At 40.4% G+C, this 25,528-nt stretch overlaps 1 protein-coding gene across 1 annotated transcript; it reads left to right on the top strand.

The window, feature by feature from the left end:
• The first annotated feature begins 7,426 nt into the window (after positions 1-7,426).
• Positions 7,427-9,487, top strand: LOC111882588 (mitogen-activated protein kinase 3). Its single transcript, XM_023878959.3, has 6 exons — positions 7,427-7,790; positions 7,892-8,021; positions 8,179-8,316; positions 8,418-8,750; positions 8,841-9,024; positions 9,094-9,487. Exons 1-6 carry the CDS (start codon positions 7,627-7,629, stop codon positions 9,261-9,263), a joined length of 1,119 nt encoding a protein of 372 aa, XP_023734727.1. The 5' UTR covers positions 7,427-7,626; the 3' UTR covers positions 9,264-9,487.
• Positions 9,488-25,528: the final 16,041 nt, after the last annotated feature.

The following is a 25,528-nucleotide window of genomic DNA, read 5'->3' as shown; positions in this document are numbered from 1 at the left end:
CGCTTATTACACCAAGTTACGGGGTGTTTAGGATGATGTAACGTGCGCGTTTCTAGGCTAGACATTAATGATAATGTAACAGTCTAGGTTAACCTTTGTAACCCGTTTTGAAATAATAGAAGTGTATTATTTGAGTATTATGTGTTTGTGCTTAACTGTGTGACTTAAATGAATTAAGAATAAAAATAAGCGTGAAAATGAAATGTTAGATAAACCCAATATTGATACATGAAGACATAGTGGTCGTGACGAGGTTTTCGAATATATAAAGAATGCCGGAATCCAAATTATAACGAAGAAGTTATGACCTGTCGAAGTTTCGTGACAGAACCGGCACGACGCTGTATGACGTAAAATACGAATTTAAGATAGAGCGATATTTAGCCTTAGTGATCTAAACGAAAGTTGTAGAATACATTAAACTGAGAGCGTGCATAAAAAGAACGTCTAAATCCGACTTCGTATGGGGAAGTTATGATTTTTCTAAGTTTCGACTTAGCGGTATGCAACCCGAAGTTCGTATTTGAGATTGAGGGATTTCTATCCGAAACAATCTAAATGAGAATCGAAGATCTCGTCGATAGTAGTCCAACGGAAGAAAGACAGACGAAAACGGACGTCGGACGAAGAAGTTATGAATTTCTAACGGAGTTTTCTTGTCCCGGCTACTAAAAATAATATAATAAAAATAAAAGTCAAAATTAGCTGACGGAGTCTAAACAAAAGTTGTAGAGCATAATCTCACCTACGGGTGGATATAAAGAACGTCAAAATCGGAGATCGTATGCGAAAGTTATGAATTTCTGAAGTTCGAGGCACGCATCCCAAAGTGGGAACGCCCTGCGTTCAGTGCTTGGCTCCGGATTGGCCACATCGATGCTGACTCAACAGATAAGGGATATGATCGGAAACCCACTCCTACGCACCGCGTTCGAAGGGAACGCACTGCGTTTGCGGCTAACTCCAACCCTATAAATAGAACACAAAGGGCAGCCGTTTGTGGTTGCCAAATCTCTTCTCTCTCACCCTTATTTCATTGATCTACGTGAAAATTATACCCCCGAAGCCCCGGTATCATCCCGAGACCCGAAGCAAGTCCCGAAGCACCAAAGATCCCGAGAAGTAAAGTTTCCGAGCCGAAACTCTACCCGCGAGAAGCCCGATTTTTGTGAAGATCTCCCAGTTTCACCGAAGAATACTACTCTTAGAGTCGTAGTGTTGTCCGATCATCTTCTGATCAAGTGAGTGTGTAGTTACTTTCTTCTAACACATAAATACGAAGTATTTCCATAAAATACGTGCTATGTGTTTATATGTTATGTGTTATTTGAAATGAGTATCGGTTGAATGTTTTATACATGTGTTATGTTGTGTGTGTGTGTGTGTATATATATATATATATATATATATATATATATATATATCTACAAAGATGTTGGGTAGAACATGGGTAGATAGTGGTTGTGTGATGAAATAAAATGATAAGAGGCCTCGATGTTGATGTTGTTGATCTAGTCATATAGCGGAGTATGGATGACGACCACAGACTCTTTCTAGACAGTCCTGTGGAACGCTGGCAGGTTCATAACCTGTAGGTGTTGTGGACGATGTGTTCACTGGTGTACTCTATCCCCCACATGGTTGCCTTTAGGGCATCTATTGTTGAGGAAACCCATTGCAGTAATGTCCGTCCCGATGAAAATCCTAGATTAGGTCCCTTGTAATAGATGTTGTTTTAGGGACGTAAAATGAGGATAACGGTAATGGGTAATCGGGTTATTGTTGGTTGGTGAAATTAAATATAATTATTTATTGTGGGTTGAAAACCCTATATGCTCACCAGGCTCCCAAGCCTGACCCACTTAGTTTTGTTGTATTACAGGTAGTGGCGCGAGAACATAAGTTGGATGACTTATCAAGATCTTTTGATATTAGACCAGTCGTTATATGTAACTGTTGTATGGTCTATCTCTTGTTGTTTATGCTTTTGGTCTGTTTATTGGAACATGACATCCCAAATATTGTTATATAATGAAAATGCATCTTTTGATGAAGTGCTTTGATAAACATTATTTTATCATATTTTGTTTTGAGAACAAATTCCGCAACTCTTTTAAATCAATGGATTTACTCTGAAACTATTTTAAAAGCATAAATGAAACCGGTCTTTTCTGGCCGTGATTTTGGGGATGTCACAAATGAGATTCAGTCGGTCTCTCCCGCCCCATGGTGCACTTGCAATAAATGTGATTGCAATATTGGGAAGAAATTAAATGAAGCTAAAGAAAATGAGAGATTGTATTAGTTTTTGATGGGTTTGAATGTTGAATTCAGCACCACTAGAACCCAAATACTATCCATGAACCCCACTCCTACCCTCGTAACCGCTTACCATCTTGTCACCGAAGACGAACATCAGAGGTCAATTTTGGACCACAAAAGAACAACCATGGATTTTGCTGCTTTCCAAGCGTTTACACCAAGTCGCCGAGAAAAATTTTCAACTCAGAAACGGAACAAATCGGTGCAGAAAAATGTAAAACACTCCAACAACAGTGAGTTGGAACACTGTGATTTTTGTGGAAGAGATGGGCACAACCCTGAAGGTTGTTTTAAGCGAATAAGGTATCCAGAGTGTTAGCCATGCAAGCGAAACGAGAAAAGACAAAGCCCAAGGCTGCTTGCATTGATGCAAAACAAAACCGTATTGCAGGATTGACAGTTGAACAATATCAGAAGCTTGTAAAACATTTTGCTAAAGAAGAAAGAAATAGAAGGAACAACACAAAATCAACAATAAATATGGATAGTAAGCTTAATCAAAACAATAATTGGGTTATTGATTCTGGTGCAACATGACACATAACCTGTAAGTTAGATTGGCTTAATAATAAGATGAAAAATCCTTTTGAAACTCTTGTTGTTATTCCTAATGGAGACAAGATACTAGTAGAAGGAAAAGGTGAATGTACCCTCGTTGGGGGTACAAAATTAAAGGAGTCTTACTCATTCTGGACTTCAATTGCAACTTACTTCCAGTCAGTCGGCTTACTAACGACCTCCAATGTGCTATAACCTTCTTTCTTGATTTCTATGTAATCCAGGGCTTGCAGTTGAAGGACTTGATTGGTGCCGGTGAGTGCAAAGGCAGTCTATACTAAATGGGAATTATGGCGAACGAGAAGAAAGCTATGATGACCACATTAGATATCGACATCTGACACAAAAGGTTGGGACACACTTCAGATTCGAAGCTCCGCAACGTAGATTTCCTTATGAATGTTTTTTTTAAAATAAAAATAATGCTTGTGACTCTTGCATTAAAGAAAAACATAAAAGGTTACCTTGTCCTGTTAGTTCAATAAAAACCACCGAGTGTTTTGAATTAATACATTGTGATATATGGGGAAAATAATGAACGCCTTCAATATTTGGGTCAAATTATTTTTTAGCCATTGTAGATGACTTTAGCAGAGTTGTTTCAAATTTTCTTTTTAAAACACATACATGAAGCTAGTACTTGCCTAGTTAATTTTATCACCATGGTTAAAAACCAGTTTCCCAAAACCATCAAAAGAATCAAGTGTGACAATGGAGGGGAGTTCACTGCCAACTTTATGATTGATTTTTATGACAAACAAGGTATTCTGTTAGAAACCACTTGCCCATATACACTCCAAAAAAATGGGGTCGTGGAATGAAAATATCGACACCTTCTCGATATTGCTAGAGCACTAAGGTTTGAATCAAGTTTGCCAACCAAGTTTTTGGGAGAATGTGTCATGAAAGCCACCTACATTATCAACCACCTACCTTCCAAGGTTATTGAGAACAAAACTTCATATGAAATTTTGCTTAACCAAAAACCAAAATATGATCACACGAAAGTTTTTGGATGTTTGACATATTATAGAAGCAATGAAACCAGAGAAGAAAAATTCGAAGTGAGGGGGGATTGAGAATATTCTTGGGGTATCCCCAAGGAACAAAATGTTACAAAATTTATGATCTTGAACACAAAAGGATTGTGATATCAAGAGATGTTAGATTTGTCAAAGATTCCTTTCCTTATGTTGCCATTCACGGAGACCATCAAGACAAAAATGAGGTTCTTGAGTTTCTGAGAGAACTTTTTTTTGAAGAAAGCTTCGATCAAGACAATAAAATAAAAGAAACTTATTCAATAGATGAAAATTTTAACCTAGATCCAAAGTTTATGAATTTTGGCTACTCTTTCTCTAATAATGGGACCAAAAACATGAATTCCCAGGCTACACCAACCGAGGATAACGACGTTAGAGAGAAAAGAATAAGAATCCAGCCAAGACACCTTAGTGATTTTGTTGTTAATCTCCCACCTTCGGTTGACTGTGCACCACCCGCACCCAATCAAAGCTCTTCGACAGTATATCCTTTAGCTAATTTTATTTCTTATGAAAATTTTTCTGATTCTCACAAAGCTTTTCTAGCCACCATTAGTTCCAATTACGAACCAAAACATTTTAATGAGGTTGTTCAAGACAATAGATGGAAGTAAGCTATGTAGAAGGAAATCAAAGCTCCTAAAGACAATGGAATGTGGACCTTAGTAGAACTTCCAAAAGGAAAGTGTGCCATTGATTCAAAGTGGGTTTAGAAAATTAAATATAAACCCAATGGAGATGTTGAAAGATACAAGGCGAGACTTGTCGCGAAAGGCTTCACACAAATGGAGGGAGTAGATTTCCATGATACATTTGCACCAGTGGGTAAGTTGGTGACGGTTTGTAGTTTGCTTACGGTTGCAGTAAAAAAGGAATGGATCGTTCATCAACTAGATGTCATCAATGCTTTCCTGTATGGATATTTAGATGAAGATATTTACATGAAGATTCCACAAGGTTTCTTAAGAAAGGAAGAAACGAGACTGTGTAAGTTACATAAGTCTTTATATGGGCTTCGACAAGCATCGAGGAATTGGTATAAAAAATTTACTTCAGTGTTACATGGCATTGGTTTTAAGAAATCTCGTGCAGGCCATTATTTTTTCGTGTATAAGCAAGGAAAAACCTTTGTTGCAGCTCTCATATATGTTGATGATGTTATCATTGTGGTTAATGATGACGTAAAGATACAAAACACCAAGACACACCTGGATGAAAATTTTAGTATCAAATATCTTGGGATATGAAAATATTTCCTTGGGATCGAGGTGGATCGCACTCCGGACGGTTTGGTTTTGAATCAACAAAAATATACTTTGGATATTTTAGAAGATGGTTGTTTGCATGGGTGTCGTCCTAGTTTGTTTTTTATGGAACAAAATTTAAAGTTGGAACATGATGAGAATAGTCCCAAAATTGATTCTAGTCGCTATCAAAGACTTGTGGGAAGATTAATTTATCTTCAAGCTACAAGGCCCGACATAGCTTATGCTGTGAATATTCTTGGTCAATTTGTTGCTGATCCACGTCAAAATCATATGGATGCAGCGTTTCACGTTCTTCGTTTTTTAAAGGCTACACCTGGACAAGGAATTTTGCTTCCAAAAGAAGGTGGTTTAAATCTTGTTGCTTATTGTGATGCGGATTGGTTTGGGTGCCCTTCTACTTGGCGTTCTAGGGCTGGTTATTTACTTCTTTTAGGAGGGGTTCCGATTTCATGGAAGACCTAGAAACAATCTGTTGTCTCTCAATCATCTGTTGAAGCGAAATATTGTGCCATGGCAACCACTGTCAGTGAGACAATCTTAATGGGTTGTCTCTTAAAGGATTTGGAGGCATCTCCTACTAGTCCTACTACTTTATTTTGTGACAACTAGGATGTGTGTCATATTGCGAACAATCCGGTGTTTCATGAACGAACTAAGCATGTTGAAATGAATTGTTACTTTGTTAGAGAACGGATAAAGTCTATAGAGATTGCCACACACCACATCAAGACTGACGACCAACTTGCAGATCTTTTCACAAAGAGTTGAGTGCTAAACGGATGCATTTCCTTCATGACAAGTTGGGCATTCATAACCTTCATTCTCCACTTGAGGGGGAGTAAAGAAACCGACTCCCTTATCTTGCCATCCAAGTGCCAACCATATCTTCTTCACATTCAAGTTTATCTTGTTTATTTTTTGTAGCTTATCTTTTCTATTTGTTTCCTTTAATCGGTGGTTTTCTCTGTATTTAAACCTTTGGCATGAATGAAATCAAAATAACTATTGGCAATATTAAAATCTTTATTCCACAACGTTAATTTTATTCTTTTTATGGGATCCTCACTTTATGATGGAATATGACCATGTTGTTTGGGTTGACCAACTTGATGTTTGTCCATGGTGGCGGTTTAACAATCGGTACTTCATCAGCCCTTTCATATCTAAAAGGATCTGGAAGATAATGCAAGGACTCATGGTATGTAGCTAAATAAACTTTTATCCTAATCATGGATAACCACATTATTCTTGTGCGAATAATTAGGTATTAAAAGGTCGCTATTATATGACTAGACCCAAAAAAATTGATATACAACACGATTGACACAACATGAACATTAACACGACACGAGTTTTCCATGTATGGGCTTTAGAAATTCGTGTTTCATGTTTATTTGTGCCGACACAAATTATAACTTCTTATTTCGTGTCTTACATGTATCAAACACGAATTTACATGTTTAAACACATATAGATACAAATTAAATTTGTGTTGACACGCGACACGTATAAACACATATAAACAATACTTAAATTCATGTAAATTCATATTTATCCATGTTTTCATGTAACTCGATTAAAAACGTGTGTATTTGTTTTGTGTCACATGCCATAACGATTAATTGTGTGTCGTGTTTGTATTTGATACCCATGACACGTTTTATAATTTATGTCATGTCCGTATTTTCCAAATTCGTATCATGTAAATTCGTGTTTAACACGCATACATGACATACATATACAGATTACCAGGTCTACATATGGCCAATAGGTAAACCATATAACTGTCAACTGTCAACAGTCAACAGCCGTTAATCCGTCTGTCAACTATCAACAGTCAACAATCGTTAATCCGTCTGTCAACTATCAACAGTCAACAGTCGTTAATCCGTTGGAAAATATGGTCAAACTTTGTCAAGGTATCTTTCATCAGTAATCCGTCGCTTCCATCACAATTCCGTCACAAATAATTACACAGGAGACTTTTTTTTTTTCTATCAGAATCAACCATTAAGATGGTAACGCTGTTTAGTGACGGATTACCAACAAAATTTATTTATTTATTTATTTTATTTCCTGACAGTGATCGTTAATGATCAAATAATTAAAATTGAAGCCTTGCTAAAGTTATTATTCTTTTGGTATTGTTTTATTTTGGATAGATATCACATATCATGAGTTACAAGTAAATTGAAGGTTTGAAATTATAAAAAATTATTTTATACTAATATTTTCCACGGAGAAATTCTCCACGAGAAATCCAAGGTCCAAACGCGTTTCCGCGCGCTTTCGTATCTTCTTCCTAGATCTTCCGCTCAATACCCAATTTGGTTCTGTATATAAATTACACTTAAATTCCACCTACCAAGATACATCTTCATCTCGCCGGAGATATAGCTGCAACGTACTCTGTTACAGAGACTTACAGTAGAGTAATGGCGGACTTGAACGGAGGAGCTCAGTACACGGATTTTCCGGCGGTGCCGACACATGGAGGCCAGTTCGTTCGCTACAACATATTCAGTAATGAATTCGAAGTCACTGCAAAATACGTTCCTCCTATTATGCCTATTGGCCGTGGTGCTTACGGAATTGTCTGGTATGTTTTCTTTTTGGCTATTAGTGTTTTCTTTTTATAATTAGGGTTAACGTTTTCTGAGTTAATTTTTCTTTTGTTGGTTGTATTATGAATATGATCAGCTCGATGTTGAATTCGGAGACGAATGAGATGGTTGGTATGAAGAAGATTATGAATGCTTTTGATAATTACATGGATGCTAAGAGAACCCTTCGTGAGATCAAGCTTCTTAGACACTTGGATCATGAGAATGTGAGTTTTTATTTCTTTATACACGGATTCTTTTTTCTTTTTGATCCGAAATTTCAAACACATAAAAGGCGTCTCAAATTTTGACTTCACACATTTTTTTTTTTTTTTTTATCTTTACAACCATTGTTGATTGGAATTTGTGTGTAATACAATTCAGGTAATAGCTTTAAAAGATGTAGTTCCTCCACCTGTATACACAGAGTTCTCAGATGTCTACATAGCCACCGAGCTAATGGATACTGATCTTCACCAAATCATTAGGTCAAATCAAAATCTCTCCGAAGAACATTGTCAAGTATCTATTCTGAATTCTGATCGACTCATAAATAACTTTAAAAAAAAACAAATTAGAAGCTATTGATCTAACCATATCATTGTTTTTCACCATACTTGCAGTACTTCTTGTATCAACTGTTACGAGGCTTAAAATACATTCACTCTGCTAAAGTCATTCACAGAGACCTGAAACCTAGCAATTTGTTGTTGAACGCAAATTGTGATTTAAAGATCTGTGATTTTGGACTTGCAAGACCAAATGCAGATAACGACTTTATGACTGAATATGTTGTGACAAGATGGTATAGAGCACCTGAGCTGCTACTAAACTCTTCAGACTATTCAGCTGCCATTGATGTCTGGTCTGTTGGCTGCATCTACATGGAGCTCATGAACAGAAAGCCTTTGTTTCCTGGTAAAGATCATGTGCATCAGATGCGACTATTAACAGAGGTATATAATATAATAATAATAATAATAGTAATTACGATCATACTTAATAACTAGCAATTTCTAATCGCATGAATTTTTTTTTTTCTATAGCTTTTAGGCACGCCTTCTGAATCTGATCTTGGGTTTATCAAGAACGAAGATGCGAAAAGATATATTGCTCAGCTTCCACGACATCCTCGTAAATCATTGCTGAATACTTTCCCTCATGTTCATCCATCAGCCATTGATCTTGTTGAGAGGATGTTAACATTTGATCCGACCAAACGTATCACAGGTAAATACCATTTCCCAAAGTCAAAGTCAACGGTCAGAGTCAGAGCTAAAACTTGTCTGTTAATTGCAGTTGAAGAGGCACTCGAGCACCCATACCTTGAAAGATTACACGATGTAGAAGATGAGCCAATTTGTCCGAATCCATTCTCATTTGATTTTGAGCAACAAGTGTTAGGAGAACAACAAATCAAGGAATTGATCTACCAGGAGGCATTAGCACACAATCCCGAGTATGCTTAAAAGGAAAAAAAATAAATAAAAAATCATCGGTAAATTGTTTGTTAGAGTTTATGTGTGTACTAAATAAATTTGTTAAATTTATTCCCTAGTGATCAGAAACATGTAATTGGAACTGCAAAGATGTTGTATAATTAATCTAGACAAGTTGCAATCTGTAGAGTTTTTGACCATCATATCTTTTGTACCATAATAACATTACTTCTTATAAAGTTATTTTTTTTTCAGTTTTATTGGTTAGAATGTTGTCATTTTACAAGTCTACAAATAAACAATCTACACTAACACAAGGAGTAGACTGTGTAGCAAGTTTACGTGGGGAAGAAAGGTGTGGGTAACATAGACATCCAAAAACACCAAGACGAGAGAAAATGGGAGTTTTTTGGTATAGTTTTCCACCCAAAATGAAGGAGGAAGATGCGCTTGGAAAAGGAGAGTACGAATAATGTTGTTTATGGTTCGAATCATGCGTTCCGACTTCCTGTTTTGTTGAGAGATATGAAGACACGAAAAACGAAATATGATGTCGTTTATGGTTCGAAGATGTGCTTGTAATATTTTATGCCACTTGTGTTAGGTATAGGAGATTCCCACAAGTCGGAATGAACAATTTCAAAGCATTTAGAAACATTGGAGTTGGATGAGCTGACAAGTTTATTGAAAACATGAGTGCAAGGGCGACCAAGGCGTTGATGCCATAAGGATAAGCTGACATTAAGAAGAGCAACAAAGTATTGGAGATCTGATGTTGCAGGGTATAAGTCACCAGAGCTATCACACCTAAGTAGAACTTGATGAGTTTTCAAATCCTTCACAGAAAAGCCAAAGGGATCAAATTCAATGGATACTTTATTATCAGAAGTAAAGCGACAAATAAGGATTAAATTTTTAATAATATTAGGTGTGACAAGAATATCGTGAAGATGTAAAGGGCGACGAGTTGAGTGAATTTGTGAGTGACCGATATGGGTAACGAGAATGGAGTGACCATTGCCAACAAGAACAAATTTAATATTACTATTATTGCTAAGAGACAAGAGTTTACCTGAGTTAGAGGTGAGGTGATTTGTTGCTCCACTGTCAATGTACTAAGTGGCATCACCTCCATCATTGACTGACATTAAACTAAATGCTTGAGCTAAATCAGTTGGTTGATCTTAGACATTTGAGGGAACAATTGACAAGGGGGTTGAAGTGATGGAGTAGAAGAGACATGATAAGCTTTGGTTAGCGGTGCCCAATGGGGAAAAAAATGACGTGGCAATAAGTGGGCAAAGGAGACCGGGTTGTTGATGATGGCCTGCTTGTCTGCGAGGAGGTTGTTGAGAAAAGTTGTTGGGCGTAGGGATTGTTGACCAGAAGTGTTGATAGGTCCAAGGAGGGAGCTTCCAAGGCAGCAGAAAGGGCTATGAAGGCAACAACTGCTGAGATGATCCTCCAGAGGCAGCATGTGGCTATTGTTGACGTCGCTGATGTTGTTCGCTGTTGTTGCGTCTTTGCTTAGTTGGCTGACGACCACCATGAGAGGAGTTGGTGGTATTTTTAACGTTGTTTCCAATGTGAAGAACAATGGGTGAAGAGGCATGATCCATATGGATGGGTTGGGTTGGGTGATTGCGCTTTATAGTGCATTCATCCAAAGATTATTTAGAATGAATAATCTTAACTAAGTTGTAGTGGTCGTGACAAGGATTCCGTATATATAAAGAATGCTGAAATCCGAGTTATAACAAAGAAGTTATGACCTGTCGGAGTTTCGCGACAGAACCGACACGACACGACGCGATGTAAATAGTGAATTTGCGATAGAACGATATTTGGCTTTAGCAATCGAAATGAAAGTCGTATAATACGTTAAACCGAGAGCATACATAAAAAGAACGGCTAAATCTGTGTTAGGTCCAGTTAGTGTTGCGTCTTTGGGCTCGTTAACTAGTCCAGTTTTGTCTCCGGTATGGGCCTGTCCATCTGTGAGTACGTTGTAGGGTTTATTATATATAGATGCTTGCATGCATTCTTGAACGTAATGATTTTGATAGAGATTTTATAGCATACACGTTCTTATCTTTTGTAACCCTAGAATCCTCTACAGCGGAAGTTCTCCATCGAGCTCTGCTGAGGATTGAGTTAATCGAATCATTTGACTCTTTCAGATCCATACTTGTGTCTTTATCTCACTGTTTTTACTTTATTGATTTGCCTGTTATAAAGATCTAATCGATCAAAGAGTTTTAAATACTCATCAATTGGTATCAGAGCAGGAGGCTGTGTAATTCATACACATCTCTTCTGTGAAAGAAGTGATTAGGGTTTATTTCGCATTAACTGATATTTATTGAGCCGCCACTCCATAATTGACGTATCTCAGTATTTATTCGTTGGCCCTAATATTGCATATTACAAGTCTGGTCTTTCAAACAGGTTAAACGATCAAGCATGGACGATTCTCAATCTAATCCTATCAACATCTCAAACAGTATTGGATCAACGACGAAGATTCCTATTCTTTACACCTAGGATTACGAAGTTTGGGCGCATCATTTTGAAGACTATGTCATCGGATCTGAAGATAATGGGTATCTTATTTGGGAAGCCATTGTGTCTGGACCATTTGCTCACTCAGGAACATCCAGAATCATTAAAACTCAGAAAGAGTATAATGATCTGTTAAAAGATGTAAAAGACGTTGCTCAAGACGAAAAGGAGAAGTTTCAGTGCAACATCAAAGCATTAAGACTGATCTGATTCGCTCTTCAATTTGACATGTTTAGGTTGGTGAGTTCCTGCAGTACCGCTAAAGAAATTTGGGATAGGCTGCGAGAGCTGTATTCCACAGATGAAGATTTAGAGCACTCTATTCAGACTTTGCTTTTGTCTGAGTTTGGAGAATTTAAGCAACATTCTGATGAGACCGTCACTCAGACGTTTGATCGCTTCAATCATCTTCTTAGCAAGATGATCAAACATGATATCGAAAGGAAGCTAATTGAACAGAAGGTCACCTTTTTGAATGGCTTAAGATCCGAATGGAGAGCTGTTGTGTCTACAGTTAAAGCTCACGAGTAGTTCAAGTCATATTCGCTGGCGAAACTGGTGGAAATTATGAAATCCCAAGAAAAGATTGTGATGCAAGAGAAAAGTGTGGTCTCAAACTTGGGGTCTTTGGCTCTCCTGTCCAAAAACAAGAATGTAGTAGAAGATGAAGATCTAAACCTGGAGGACTACGATCTTACTTCAGAAGATTATGCTATGATGGTGTCCAATCCAAAAAGGTTCATCAAGAAGAGGTTTCCTACCAATAAGAACCGAAATTGGCAGGGAAGCTACAGTTCTGAAAAAGTAAGGGAGGAGCCGAAGACTGAGGAACCAAAGAAAGAGGCGAAGGTTAAAGGAGATTCTGGTGTTAGCTGCTACTACTGTGGAGGAAAGAATCATTATGCCAAAGATTGTGTTCTGAAGAAAATGGCAGAGAAAGATGAGGAGAAAGATGAAGAGGCTGTCTTGATGAAAAAGCTGGAAGAGATCAAGAGGAAGAAAGCTGCTACTAATCCTTCTATGAATGCTCTTATTGTACAGGGTTCGGCAGAGGATGACGAGTTCGGTGGCGTACAAGTGTGGTCGAACGACTCAGAAGATGATGAGGTGAGAAAGCCTTCACATGGAAAGGCGTATGTGGAAAGAGGTGGTGAAAGCAGCGGAAAGTGTTTGATGGTGACTGACGTATCTCACATGAGGGGATACAATACAGATGGTGGAAATGAGGACACCAAGGAGCGAGAGGACTTATGCTTCACAACAAAACCTCTCAGTGTGCAGATCAATGAGCTTGACGAATTGATCAAGAAGGTACAATCTATTTTTATCTCGTTCAAAGTTCCACAGAAATCATATGAAAAGGAATTAAATAACTTAAATTCAAGAATCTCAAATCTGGATAGTTGTTTAACTCAAACACGGGTCACCAATTCTAACCTAACTGACCAAATAAGCAGGGTGTCATCCAAGAGTGAGGAACGAAGGATGTGGATTGAGCAGAAGGAGTCAGAGCTAATTAAGTCTAAGGATGAAAACATTTATTTACAAAGAGACAATTTAAAACTTTTAAAACAAAGAAATGTTTTTTGTTTGATTGCTAAAAGACTTTATGCTAACATTACTCAACTGCATCTTAATTGTGAAATAGGGCAGAAAATACATCGCATGATTTTACCCTTCCTTGAGTTTAAGGAGGATGAAATCGATGTTGAGGCATACAACTGTGAAAGTGTTGTATCGTCTGATGATGTGAATCCCACTTACATGTATGGTCTGGACAAAATAGAATCTTTTATAAAGTCCAAAGACCATAAGGACATGCTGAAAAATCTTTTGGATGAAAACGATAAGCTGAAACTAAGGACCGAAACCATACAAAAATTCGACTCATTGAGTGCTAACTTAAGTTCAGAAAATAAAATTGATGTTGAAAATGCATCTGAACTTAATGAGGACGATGATATGAGTGAAATTTCTGTAGAGGATGTAGTCGACTGTTCTGAGTTTGTCAAGAGCGAACCCGAAAACCACAAAAATCTGATTTCTGAAAATTCTGTGGAGTTCGCTCGTTTGTCCCAAAATAAGTCCCCGATTCTTGAAGAAAAGGCTGTTGTGTGCCAAAAGGTGAGAACAACACCAAATCAGGTGTATAAGGTCACAGGAGTAACCGAGCATCAAACAGCTGAACTCACTGCCATAGTGAACGAAGATAACGCAGATGGCTGTGATGAGTTCTTCTGGTCAGCTCCTATAGATAATGCCGACGAAACAGTTGGTTTGTCAGAGCGAACGTCCTGGAAGACAAAAGGAAGATATGTACCAGAGCCGCTGAATAATCCTAACAACTTTGACATGCCAAGCACAAGTGGCACAAAAGAAATACCTGTAGAGAAAGTCATTTCCACATGCGAAACATCATTTGTGAAAAGTGAATCGGCTGACAAAAAGCTGAAACAAAAGGCTAACATCCACAGACAGCCGAAACAAGTGAAAAATCAAAAGCAGCAAAGAAATCTAAGATACAAAAAGAATCTCTCAGAGCGAAAGCAGTTTTGGCGATCTCAAAACGCCTATTTCTCCTATCATGATAAAAATTCAAAGCCAGAGAAAAAAACCTTCAGGCCGCATGAGGAACAGAACCGAAAGGACAGGTTCGGTTCAGAGAACAACAACAATCGAAATGACAGGTTCGGTCCCGAGAGCAACAGCTACCGAACGTCCAGGTTCGGTCCCTCCAATGACCATAAACAAAAGGGTCATTTCAAACCACAAGTCAGAAGAAATTCCCATTCTAATTCTTCTCATTCTCAATTCACTTCTAAACCCAATTCCGTTCCTGCACAGAATTCAAAATCATCAATGAACTTGAAAGGAAAATCGAAGATTTCCTCAGTCCAGGAAAACCGAAAGCAGTCTAAAGCCCAAACACCAAAACCTGAAACCAAACCAACTCTTGCTAACCCTAACAAAATCAAAGTGTTTACCATTAAAAGAAAAGATGAAACAACATTAATAAAAAGAACATATCTTGTTGATGTTTCTCTTACTATTCCTGTTCCTGTGAAAGGCTCACGTGGACCCAAGAAACTTTGGGTTCCTAAATATGCTTAATTTTTGCAGGTTATAAGTGACGAGCAGTTCGACGAAGAATGGTACATTGACAGTGGCTGCTCACGTCACATGACAGGGAGGAAGGAAGAGCTAAGAGAGTTTCGATCTCTTCAGAATGGTGGGAATGTCTGGTTCGGAAACAACTCTTATGGAACGATAAAAGGTTATGGGATGATAACCAATGGAGACTTCACAATAAGAAAGGTGGCGTACGTTGAAGGGCTACATCATAATCTCATCAGTGTGTCTCAACTGGTAGGAGGTACCGGTCTCAAGGTTTCATTTGACGATGAAGGTTCAGAAATCATAGAGAAGAAATCAAAAAGGGTGATTCTCAAATCAGAATGCAAAGGCGAAATGTTTCCTGTCAATCTAAAACCAATCAAAGGAAATCCAACTATATGTCTTTTATCCAAAGCTCATTCTGATGAAAGCTGGCTGTGGCACCGAAGGCTCTCCCATCTCAACTTCAAAGACATCAACAAGCTTGTCACAGGAGGTCATGTTAGGGGTCTCCCATTGCTCAAGTTTGATCGAGAACATTTGTGCGCTGCATGTGAAATGGGGAAACAAAGTCGTCAAACTCACCCATCCATTATAAACACAAAAGTTGTTGAACCACTTGAGTTGCTTCACATTGACTTATGTGGTCCATCATCAATCGAAAGCGTTGGCGGTAGCAAGTATATTCTTGTTATTGTTGATGATTTCTCTCGTTTTACATGGGTGTTCTTTCTGAAGCACAAATCTGAGGCTACTCCTAAGCTAAAGATGTTCATCAAGCAGGTTGAAGTGCAACTGAGAAAAGTCGTTCGCAACATTAGGAGAGACAATGGACTGGAGTTCAAGAACAAAGAATTTGAAGACTTTTTGGTAGAAAAAGGAACCAGTCACAACTTCTCAGCCCCCTACACACCTCAACAGAACGGAATTGTCGAAAGACGAAACCGATCCTTGTGTGAGGCGGCCCGAACGATGCTAAGTTTCGCTTCTCTTCCTTTATATTTCTGGGCTGATGCTATTGCTGCGGCTTGTTTTACACAGAATAGGTCTTATCTGAAAAAGTGCTTCTCTCTTACTCCTTATGAGATCATCAATAACAGGAAGCCGAACGTGAAATTCTTCGATGTATTCGGCTCACGATGCTTCATCTTCAACTCCAAAGAACATCGTAACAAGTTTGACGTTAAAGCTGATGAAGGAATCTTTCTGGGATATTCTCTTACTTCAAAAGCTTACCGGGTCTTAAATAAGCGTTCAAGGAAGATCGAAGAAACATATTATGTGACTTTCGATGATAACTACATCAAAAAGCTAAAGGCTTCTAAAGAAGCAATTGGAGAGATATTCACTCAAACAGGTCAAGTCACGGCCTCGATTGCTAATCTGTTCGATCAGTTTGTGGAATTATTCGATGAACCTGAGAAAGCTACTCTCTCAGAAGCCAAGGCAGCAGACAACAAAGTCGACCATCTGAAGCAAATTGTCGAAGATGCCGCCAAATGAATGGGTGAAGGAGAACAAGTTCCAAACGAACCTCCTCAGCAAGGCGCTTCAGTTGAGGGGGAGAATTCACTTTCTTCAAAACAACCGAGCTCACAACTTGAGGGGGAGAATTCTATTTCAGTTTCACCCGAAAGCTCAATAGCACCCGAAAGCTCAACTACACCCGAGAGTCCTGTAGCACCAGAAAGTCCAGCTACACCTGAAAGCTCATCAGTCGAGGGGGAGAACTACGACATGTTCTACGATGACGATAGTCAATCTGAATTGGAAGAGATGGTCAATGCTGAATTAGATCCATCCTATGATCCAAATTACCCTCCTCTTGTTAAATGGACCAGAGATCATCCTGTATCTCAAATAGTGGGTAATGTCTCTGAAAAGGTCCTTGTAACGACCCAAAATTTAAGACCAAAAATTTCTTTTAATAAAACATTACTTTAAGCAAAGACATCATTCCAAAACATAATCTAAGTATAAGTTTTCAAAACACATGTTCATTATCAGAGTAAACATTCCCAGGCTGGCAAATCTATGGTGTGTGCCATGCGATCATCCCGAGCTCCATCATCCGCTACCGGAAGTACCTGAAACCAAAACTGAAAACCGTAAGCACGAAGCTTAGTGAGTTCCCCCATCATACCATACAATCATATAACATACATATACTGTCAGGCATATCTGGGTGCCCGACCTACCCCTTCGGTCCTCTCGACCGGATACTGCCTAGCAAGTCTGGGTGCTGGCTCCCCTTTGGTCCTCTCGACCGGATACTGCCTAGCATATCTGGGTGCTGGCTCCCCTTCGGTCCTCTCGACCGGATACTGCCTAGCATATCTGGGTGCTGGCTCCCCTTCGGTCCTCTCGACCGGATACTGCCTAGCATATCTGGGTGCTGGCTCCCCTTCGGTCCTCTCGACCAGATACTGCCTAGCATATATGGGTGCTGGCCTCCCCTTCGGTATCTTTCAACCGGTAACCTGGGACTATTTCACCCCCTAACACTACCACATAAAAGCATAGCATAAACACATAAGCCATATACTGCCTAGCATATCTGGGTGCTGGCCTACCCCTTCGGTCCTGTCGACCGGTAAGTGGGGATTATTTCACCCCCTACTACCACTATCACATAACATCATATCATGCTAGCACATAAACATAACATCACATACTGTCAGACGTATCTGGGGTGTCAGACTACCCTCCGGTCCTAACAACCGAACTCTACTGATGAGCTAGGGAGCCCCGTCCATGCTCCTACTAATAGTGAGATACGGGCCCAACCCTCCCTCACTCTTTCCTTATCTTGGGCCTCGCCCCTGATTTGCTGCTAATGAGATGCGGAACGCCATCCACACTCTGCTATTGGTGAGGTACGGGACCTCGCCCACACTCACCACCCTACCAGGCACATACAAGTATCACACAGACAACAAGTATAACTATCACATAAACCATTCCTTGGGCACCCGCCCGCTATCGTTGGACCTTGTCCTGAATATCATACTAGCATATTGTGCCTAGGGCTAACCCCCGGGTCTTCTACTCATAACTACATGGGCCGACATTGTGGCCGTAGACCCACTCATACAAAGGGAAACTTACCTGATACTGTTGAACTGCTGCTGCTAATCCCTTTGACCGCTACCTGACCACTGACTCCGAACTGCTGCTCCACTAGCTCCCCGAGCTACCAATATCAACATAACACTTAGTCTAACTGACCTTCAAAGGTCAACTAAGTCAACTCTTGCCAAAGTCAAAGTCCTGGTCAAAGTCAACCACCCAGGTCAACCCTACTCGCCGAGTCACCCTATTGACTCGCCGAGTCAGTCCATGACTCGCCGAGTCTACCGATTACCGAGTCCTGACCTGTCCAACTCACTGAGTCTCCATTCGACTCACTGATTTGAGTCTCAACTCGAAGGGTTTGGGGTTTTGCGACCTGACTCGCCAAGTCCAAGAACAGACTCGCCGAGTCCAAGACAATCTCCATCCAACTCGCCGAGTTGTGCTTCCAACTCGCCGAGTTCATGCCCAACTTCATCCGACTCAACGAGCTGTTCATCCCACTCATCGAGTTCCTCCTCATCTTTAAGTTACTCGCCGAGTCCACTCAAAGGCCTCGCCGAGTCCATCCGGTCCTTCATACATGCAGAGGACTTTTGAGTCATGCAGGGACTCCAAACTGTAGATCTACCCTTCCCAAGCCTATTCCTCACGTAAAGTTGCAAACTTTATGTATATAGAAGGAGATCTAGGCAAAATACACCACAAACTAGGGTTTAAGGCAAGGAGGCTCCATAATCAACTCAAGGGCTGCTACTTTATGCTTCTCAAGACCACAATATGCTTAGATCTGAAGTAGCAACTTCAGATCTGGCTTCTAACTCAAAATAATAACATTATGGCTAAAAATCCCCAACAACCACACATAGATCTAGGTGCAAAAAGGGTCCAGGAACTAGTTTATTACCTCCAAATGCTCAGAATGAACTCACAATCCCAGATCTATAGTCCCTTCTTGCTCCTCCAAGTTCCTTCTTCCTTCTCCAAGCTTTAATGCACCTTCCAAGGCAACAAATGGCTCAATCCAAGGATATAACGGCTAGGGTTTGGTATCCATGGCTAAAGAGGCAGTAAGGAACCCTAGGAAGAAGATTAAGATGTTTATATAGGCTCCAAGTCCCGAATTTAGGGTTTTCCACGCATAGACCAGACTCACCGAGTCACCTTGGCCGACTCGTCGAGTCGGTCACTTACTCCTCGACCCGGATCCCGCTCGGACTCGCCGAGTTCCTCCTTGGACTCGCCGAGTCGCCCCTTAAAATTAAGGTTTTCTTTCCTTTCTTGGCCTTCAAAACTTTGGGTGTTACAGTCCTCACCTGATCTCAACTGATGGCAAAGCAAACATCTCTATTCTCCAAAGTAGAGTTCTGCATGTATAATTCTTTCGTATCAAAAGTTGAACCGAAGACAGTAAATACTACTCTTGATCATTCCGACTGGGTTCAAGCTATGCAAGATGAACTCAACGAGTTCGAAAGAAACAAGGTATGGCGCCTCATTCCAACTCCTAAAGATGCCTCAGTTGTTGGTCTCAAATGGGTATTCAGAAATAAAATGGACAAGGAAGGCAATGTGATTCGAAACAAAGCTCGTCTCGTGGTGAAAGGATACTGCCAGGAAGAAGGAATTGATTTTGAGGAAACTTTTGCTCCGGTAGCAAGGCTGGAATCTGTTCGAATATTTCTGGCCTATGCTGCACACAAGAACTTCGAGGTCTACCAAATGGACGTGAAATGCGCCTTTCTGAATGGAGAACTTGAAGAAACGGTTTACGTGGAGCAACCTCCTGGTTTTGTCAATGAAAAGTACCCAAATAACTGTTATATTCTAGACAAGGCAGTTTACGGTCTGAAACAAGCACCTAGGGCATGGTATGAAACGCTAATCAAGTTTTTAAAGATGTCTAAATTCAAACAAGGTTCGGTTGACCCAACCTTCTTTCGTAAGAAGGAAGGTAACCACCTTATGTTTGTTCAAATCTACGTCGATGATATCATCTTTGGCTCAACGAATCCTAGCTTAACAGCTGAATTCAGAAAGCTGATGGAGACCAAATTTGAAATGAGCTCAATGGGTCCGATTAACTTTTTCCTTGGTTTAAATATTAGACAGGGACCCGAAGGCATCTTTATCAACCAGGAAGCATACACCAAGACTCTTCTTGCTAAATTCGGCATGACGGGAGACTCAAAGGTTAAAGTTCCAACGGCATTCGGCACCAAGCTCACACCATCCTTGGAAAAACCTGCAGTCGATATTACGCTATACCGCCAGATGATTGGGTCTTTAATGTACCTCACTGCTAGCAGGCCTGATATAATGTTTTCTGTGTGTTACTGTGCTAGGTTTCAGGCGAATCCTCGTGAACCACATATGCTTGCAGTGAAAAACATACTCCGGTATCTGAAACGAACCACCTCCCTCGGTCTATGGTATCCATCAAAATCAGGTTTTTTTGTTCAAGCCTACTCAGATGCAGACCTTGGAGGATGTGGTTTAGACAGGAAAAGCACCACTGGAGGCTGCCAATTCCTAGACGGGAAGTTGGTTAGCTGGCAATCAAAGAAACAGACATGTGTTTCTCTGTCTACAGCCGAAGCAGAGTACATCGCAGCTGCCTCCTGTACATCTCAAGTGATTTGGATCCAAAGCCAGCTCCGGGACTATGGACTCAATATGAAAAAGATCCCACTATATTGCGATTCAGCAAGTGCAATTAGGATCTGTCATAACCCAGTGCAACATTCCAAGACAAAGCATATAGCACTGAGGTATCACTTTATTAAGGATCATGTGGAAGATGGGATCATGGGAACGTCGAAATTCACTTTGTTCGAACCACTGATCAACTGGCTGACATCTTCACCAAAGCTCTTCCTGAAGCATCTTTCAATAAAATTCTACAAGGGCTAGGAATGATGGAATCGGAGTCAGTACCAAAGACTACTTCTCAAAATTAAAAGTCGGAAGCGAAATGTACCGAACGTTCGGGTTCGGGTCACGTGTGTGCCGAAATGAACCGAACGCTCGGGTTCGGTCCTATTCTCTTATCTTCGCCTAACACTCAAAGGTAGTTTCTTTGGTTGTAAACCTTTTGTATCATTTTCTCAAATTTATCTCTCTTATTTTCAAAGTTTTTTTTTGCAACCAAAATAAACCGAACGCTCGGGTTCGGTTCCAAAATTTTTTTTAGCCGAAATAGACCGAACACTCGGGTTCGGTTCCAACTTTTTTTGTGTGTCTCATTTTTTATTTTTCTTTTAAATCAAAATTTTCAAAATCTTTTTATTCTTTTAAATCAAAAACTCCAAAAACATTTTTTTATTTTTATTAGTTCGATAATTTTTTGTTTTTTTTTGTTTTGTGTCTTATATTTTTGTGTGGATATTTGTGGGGAAATTCTTTCATTAAGTTAAGTATCCCTAGAAGCATGCTGTTGTATGTGTCCAAAGCCTCACCTGATTCTGAATAATAGCCTTACTGACTTGGTACATACAAACTTTGTCTTCCCAATTTGGCTTTCATATTTATTCTAATCATGAGCTACCTAACTCTCTTCTCACATGAGATAAGAGTTTTCTGCTTGGTCCTTATTTTCACAGCAGAGGTACTTTGGTTTTTCTTTACACCATCTACACTACTTTTCTCCATCTAATTCGCTTCATAAACGTAACCCTTGAGACTCTCAGAAATTACCACTGAGGTTTATGGTTACACAATTTCTGTGTTTATGATCTTAGCTTCGTGTCACTACGTACTAAGTGAAACCCACAATTCAATACCTACTATGCATTGACGGTGAACAATCAATTTTGCTCTAGCTTTCACTAACGAATTGGCGGACTTATCAATGAGGATGGAAAGTAAAATCTCTAATTTTCTTTTGTGTGATTCCTATGAAATTGTTAAATCCCATAACATTTCTTCCCTTGGAATCCAGTTTTAATTTTTTTTTTTGAGATTTTACATAAACTATTTTACATTACCACTTAAATTATTTCAAACCTACTTGTTCAACAGACTACATTGGTCTCACAAGTACTTCGTTCAATTACTGTCTTATATCAAGATCAGGAATTCTGAACTGAAGCGAAAGCCACCCAAATTAGCCTAATTAAAAGAAGCCTTTCAACACTTCTCAATAAGTGTCTGATCGTTATTCAACGGGAAACCATACAAACACTTTAAAGTCTCTATTGACTTTGAAGGAAGAGATTCGTGCCCGGGATCCATTGTTTCGTGTCTTTATTGACATCACAAATTCCCTTATATGTGTTGCTTTATTTCCTTTTCTTTTACACACTAAGCACGAAAATCTTTTTGATTTTTCACAATTCTGGTTTCATTAGTTACAAGGCATATTTTTTTAAATGGGATTTGAAGTCATAAAAGAGTTGTGGCTCACATTGATCCACATGGTCAATTTTGCTTTAAGACGACGTTTAATCTAAAAGGATAAAATGCTGACTTAGGCAGGAGTCCAATCGATTTGATTTTCAAACGGCGCTTGAAGGCCAGGCGTGCGAAGTGGAACCGTTTCGTTTAAAAACGGCGCCTGCTGGGAAGGCGTGTGAATCGGGACATATATTATCTCTCATGTGTAATCATCGGTGCTAACAACTGTCACACATCAATCACTTCCGAAAAACCCTTCGTATTTCCTTCGAAGATTTGGGACAGATTCTTCTCTCTCCTTTAGCCACAGTATAAAAGGTAATCTTAACCATTATTTACCTCTTTACTGCACCCAAATTTCAGAGAGCAAGAAATTCTTCACGTATTCTACTGTTCATCATCTCTCCCAACTTCTTCACAACAATGGCGGATTCATCATCAGTTCATGCCACTTCCCACATCCTGCCGATTCGTCCCCAACAGAGTTTGATCATCGATCTTACTCCTCAGGTTTACGATGCCTTCATGTTCCCGATCATCAAGTGTCTCAAATACTCGCCGCTTGCTCCTGCACTCACCAAAGCTGAAGCTGTTCCTATGGAGTTCTTATCCCAAATTTTCGCCACTGCTCATTACGACAAGTCAGTCGACAGGATCTTCTTCGACGTGCTTGATCACAAGGCGTCAATCTCCAAGCAACGATTTTGCTCACTTTTAGGGTTTGAACCTGATTCATCTAGGGTTAACCCTGAATCCATTCCGGTGGGTCACATGTTCTCTATGTTCTACAATATGGGGTATACTGAGGTGCTGACAACGGTCACGAAGTTCAAGAAATCGTGCCTGCCTCCTCAGTGGAATGGGTTGTTTACAGTGTTGTTCAAGGGTTTATCTGAACGCAGTGCTGGATCAAACGGAGCAAGTCGTCTGTTCCTCACTATTCTGTATGGGGTTTACAACGGTATCAACCTGGACTATGGGTCGGTCCTATGGCAGCATCTTATTCAGAGTCTGGCTTCTACATCTCGGCATTCCGAGATTTCCTATGCTCATTTTTGGACTCTCATTACAAAATGGGTGATGGACAAGTATCACGTCCCCATTGTTGTTGGTTCTCCAATGTCTTCGATTGGTACTTTCCATACCACGAAGATAATTGTCTCTGACGCATCCAAGTTTCAGTTCATTGGCTCCATCCCTGAGTCGATGTATGGAGACGTTCCCGCTGACAGCCATATCATCAGAACCTACAAGGAGTTTCGTCACTCTGGTCCTAGAGAGCTAACTCCTGAGATGATCAGATCCATTCATGCTGACAAGCCTGCCCCAAGGGGAAAGAAGAATGAAAAATGCAAAGACAAGTAGGTTGGCAAGGGAGCGAAAGGCCCTTCTCCCAAGAAACGTAAAACCACAAAGGTTGCTCAATCCCCTCCAATGAAGAAGAGAAAAACCCAAATGAGGCGAAAGCTGATACTCGCTTCCTCCTCAAGTGAATCTGAGGAAGACAATTCAGACTCCGATGAGTCCCCTCGTGGTAACACTCCTCCACGATCGCCTACCCCAGAAGTTCATGTTTCCACTTCACCTATCTCTTCTCCACCAGTTACCATTCCTATTTCCATTCCCTCCATAACCTCCACCACTCAAATACCACCTACCTCCATCCCAGTACCCCCCTCCCATTTTTACAGAAGCTACCACAACCACTGCTGAAGTAAGAACCAACGTATCTGATACGGGGGCTCCTACTAAAGCACCCGAACCCACTCCCACTACCGAACCTACTTCACAACCCGAACCTACTTCCACTACCGAGCCTCCACCTTCACCTCCACCCTCACCTCAGGCAGCAGAGGACGAAGAACCATTCCTCGGTGGGGAGGATATGACATTTGATTTGGTCTATTACAGTCCGTATCAGGTGCATATTGATAACGATGATGATGCTCCGGTCACCAAGAAGCATCTCAAGGAGCTTCATGAAAAAATAGATTCGCTCATCGCCTCCTCTTCTTCATCACAGTCCTCCATCTCTGAAGTTGCTATTCAGAGGATAGTTGACGCTTTTACTAAGGCTCATGAAGCCTCCGTTAGCTCAGCTACTGCCGCCATTGATGCATCCACCAAAGCCTGTGCGGCTGCGACCGAAAAAGTCGAAAAACTATTTACTGATGCTTCCTCTCTGTTGAAGTCTTTACAGGAAACTGCCGAAGCCACCAAAACGACGCTTGACCCGATCGTCAACACGCTGGCTACCTCAGTTGCCTTAGAACTGAAGTCTTTTGGCACTCTTCGTCAAACTCTCTCAGACGATAACTCCGCGTTTAAGGCGACCATTGAGGAGCGCCTCGCCAAGCTCCAAGAAGATCTTGCTGCCGGGAATTCTCTTATGGATGCTCTTGCCAGAAAGACCACTGCTCTGAAGGTCAAGAGTCTTCAACTCTCCAATTCTCAAAAGGAGATTGAGTCTCTTCGATCTGAAAGAGAGATTGTGTCTTCGTGTGTTTTGGATGTCCACGCAGCCATTTCAAACATCCTGGAAGCACATGACCCGATATTAAACTACTCTGTGAGGCGTACTCTCGCGGAAAAACTTGCTCCTGCCCTTTCTCTCCTGAGCAAGATTCAAGGGCTCCTTGACTTCGTGTCCATTCCGAAACAAGGGGGATAGAATGTGTCTCAATCGCCTCCTACTTCTACAGCAACAAAAACAACCGAACCTCCTCCAACAGGCCAAGCCTCAGGTTCGGGTGTAAAAGATAAAGGGAAACAAGTTGCTGAAGATAGTGACGATGAAGATAAAGAGACCATTGCCGATCTTTTGAAAAAGCAAGGCCGAGACAAGGACGCTGACATTAGCGCTCGGGTTGCTAGAGAGGCTGAAGAAGCTGAACGAAAACAGAAAGAAGCTCACGACCTTCTCGAGAGTAGGAAAACTTTTTTCTCCCTGGACTCTTGAGAAGTTACTGAAAGAAGCCATCGAAACACCGAGTATCTTGTGGCTAGAACCAGTGATCTCTCTAGATCGCGTTAATTCTGTCGATTCTCAGTTCGACATGCCACTGACCCGAAAGGCGTTCGTCTTCCATGCCTTTGACAACATTGCCGAGTTCCCTCATCCTCATCCAAAGGTTGACCGGGATTTGATCGAG

The sequence above is a fragment of the Lactuca sativa genome, chromosome 9, assembly GCF_002870075.4.
Source record: "Lactuca sativa cultivar Salinas chromosome 9, Lsat_Salinas_v11, whole genome shotgun sequence".
In the NCBI taxonomy this organism is placed as follows: Eukaryota; Viridiplantae; Streptophyta; class Magnoliopsida; order Asterales; family Asteraceae; genus Lactuca; species Lactuca sativa.
This window is presented reverse-complemented; position numbering and strand designations above follow the sequence as displayed.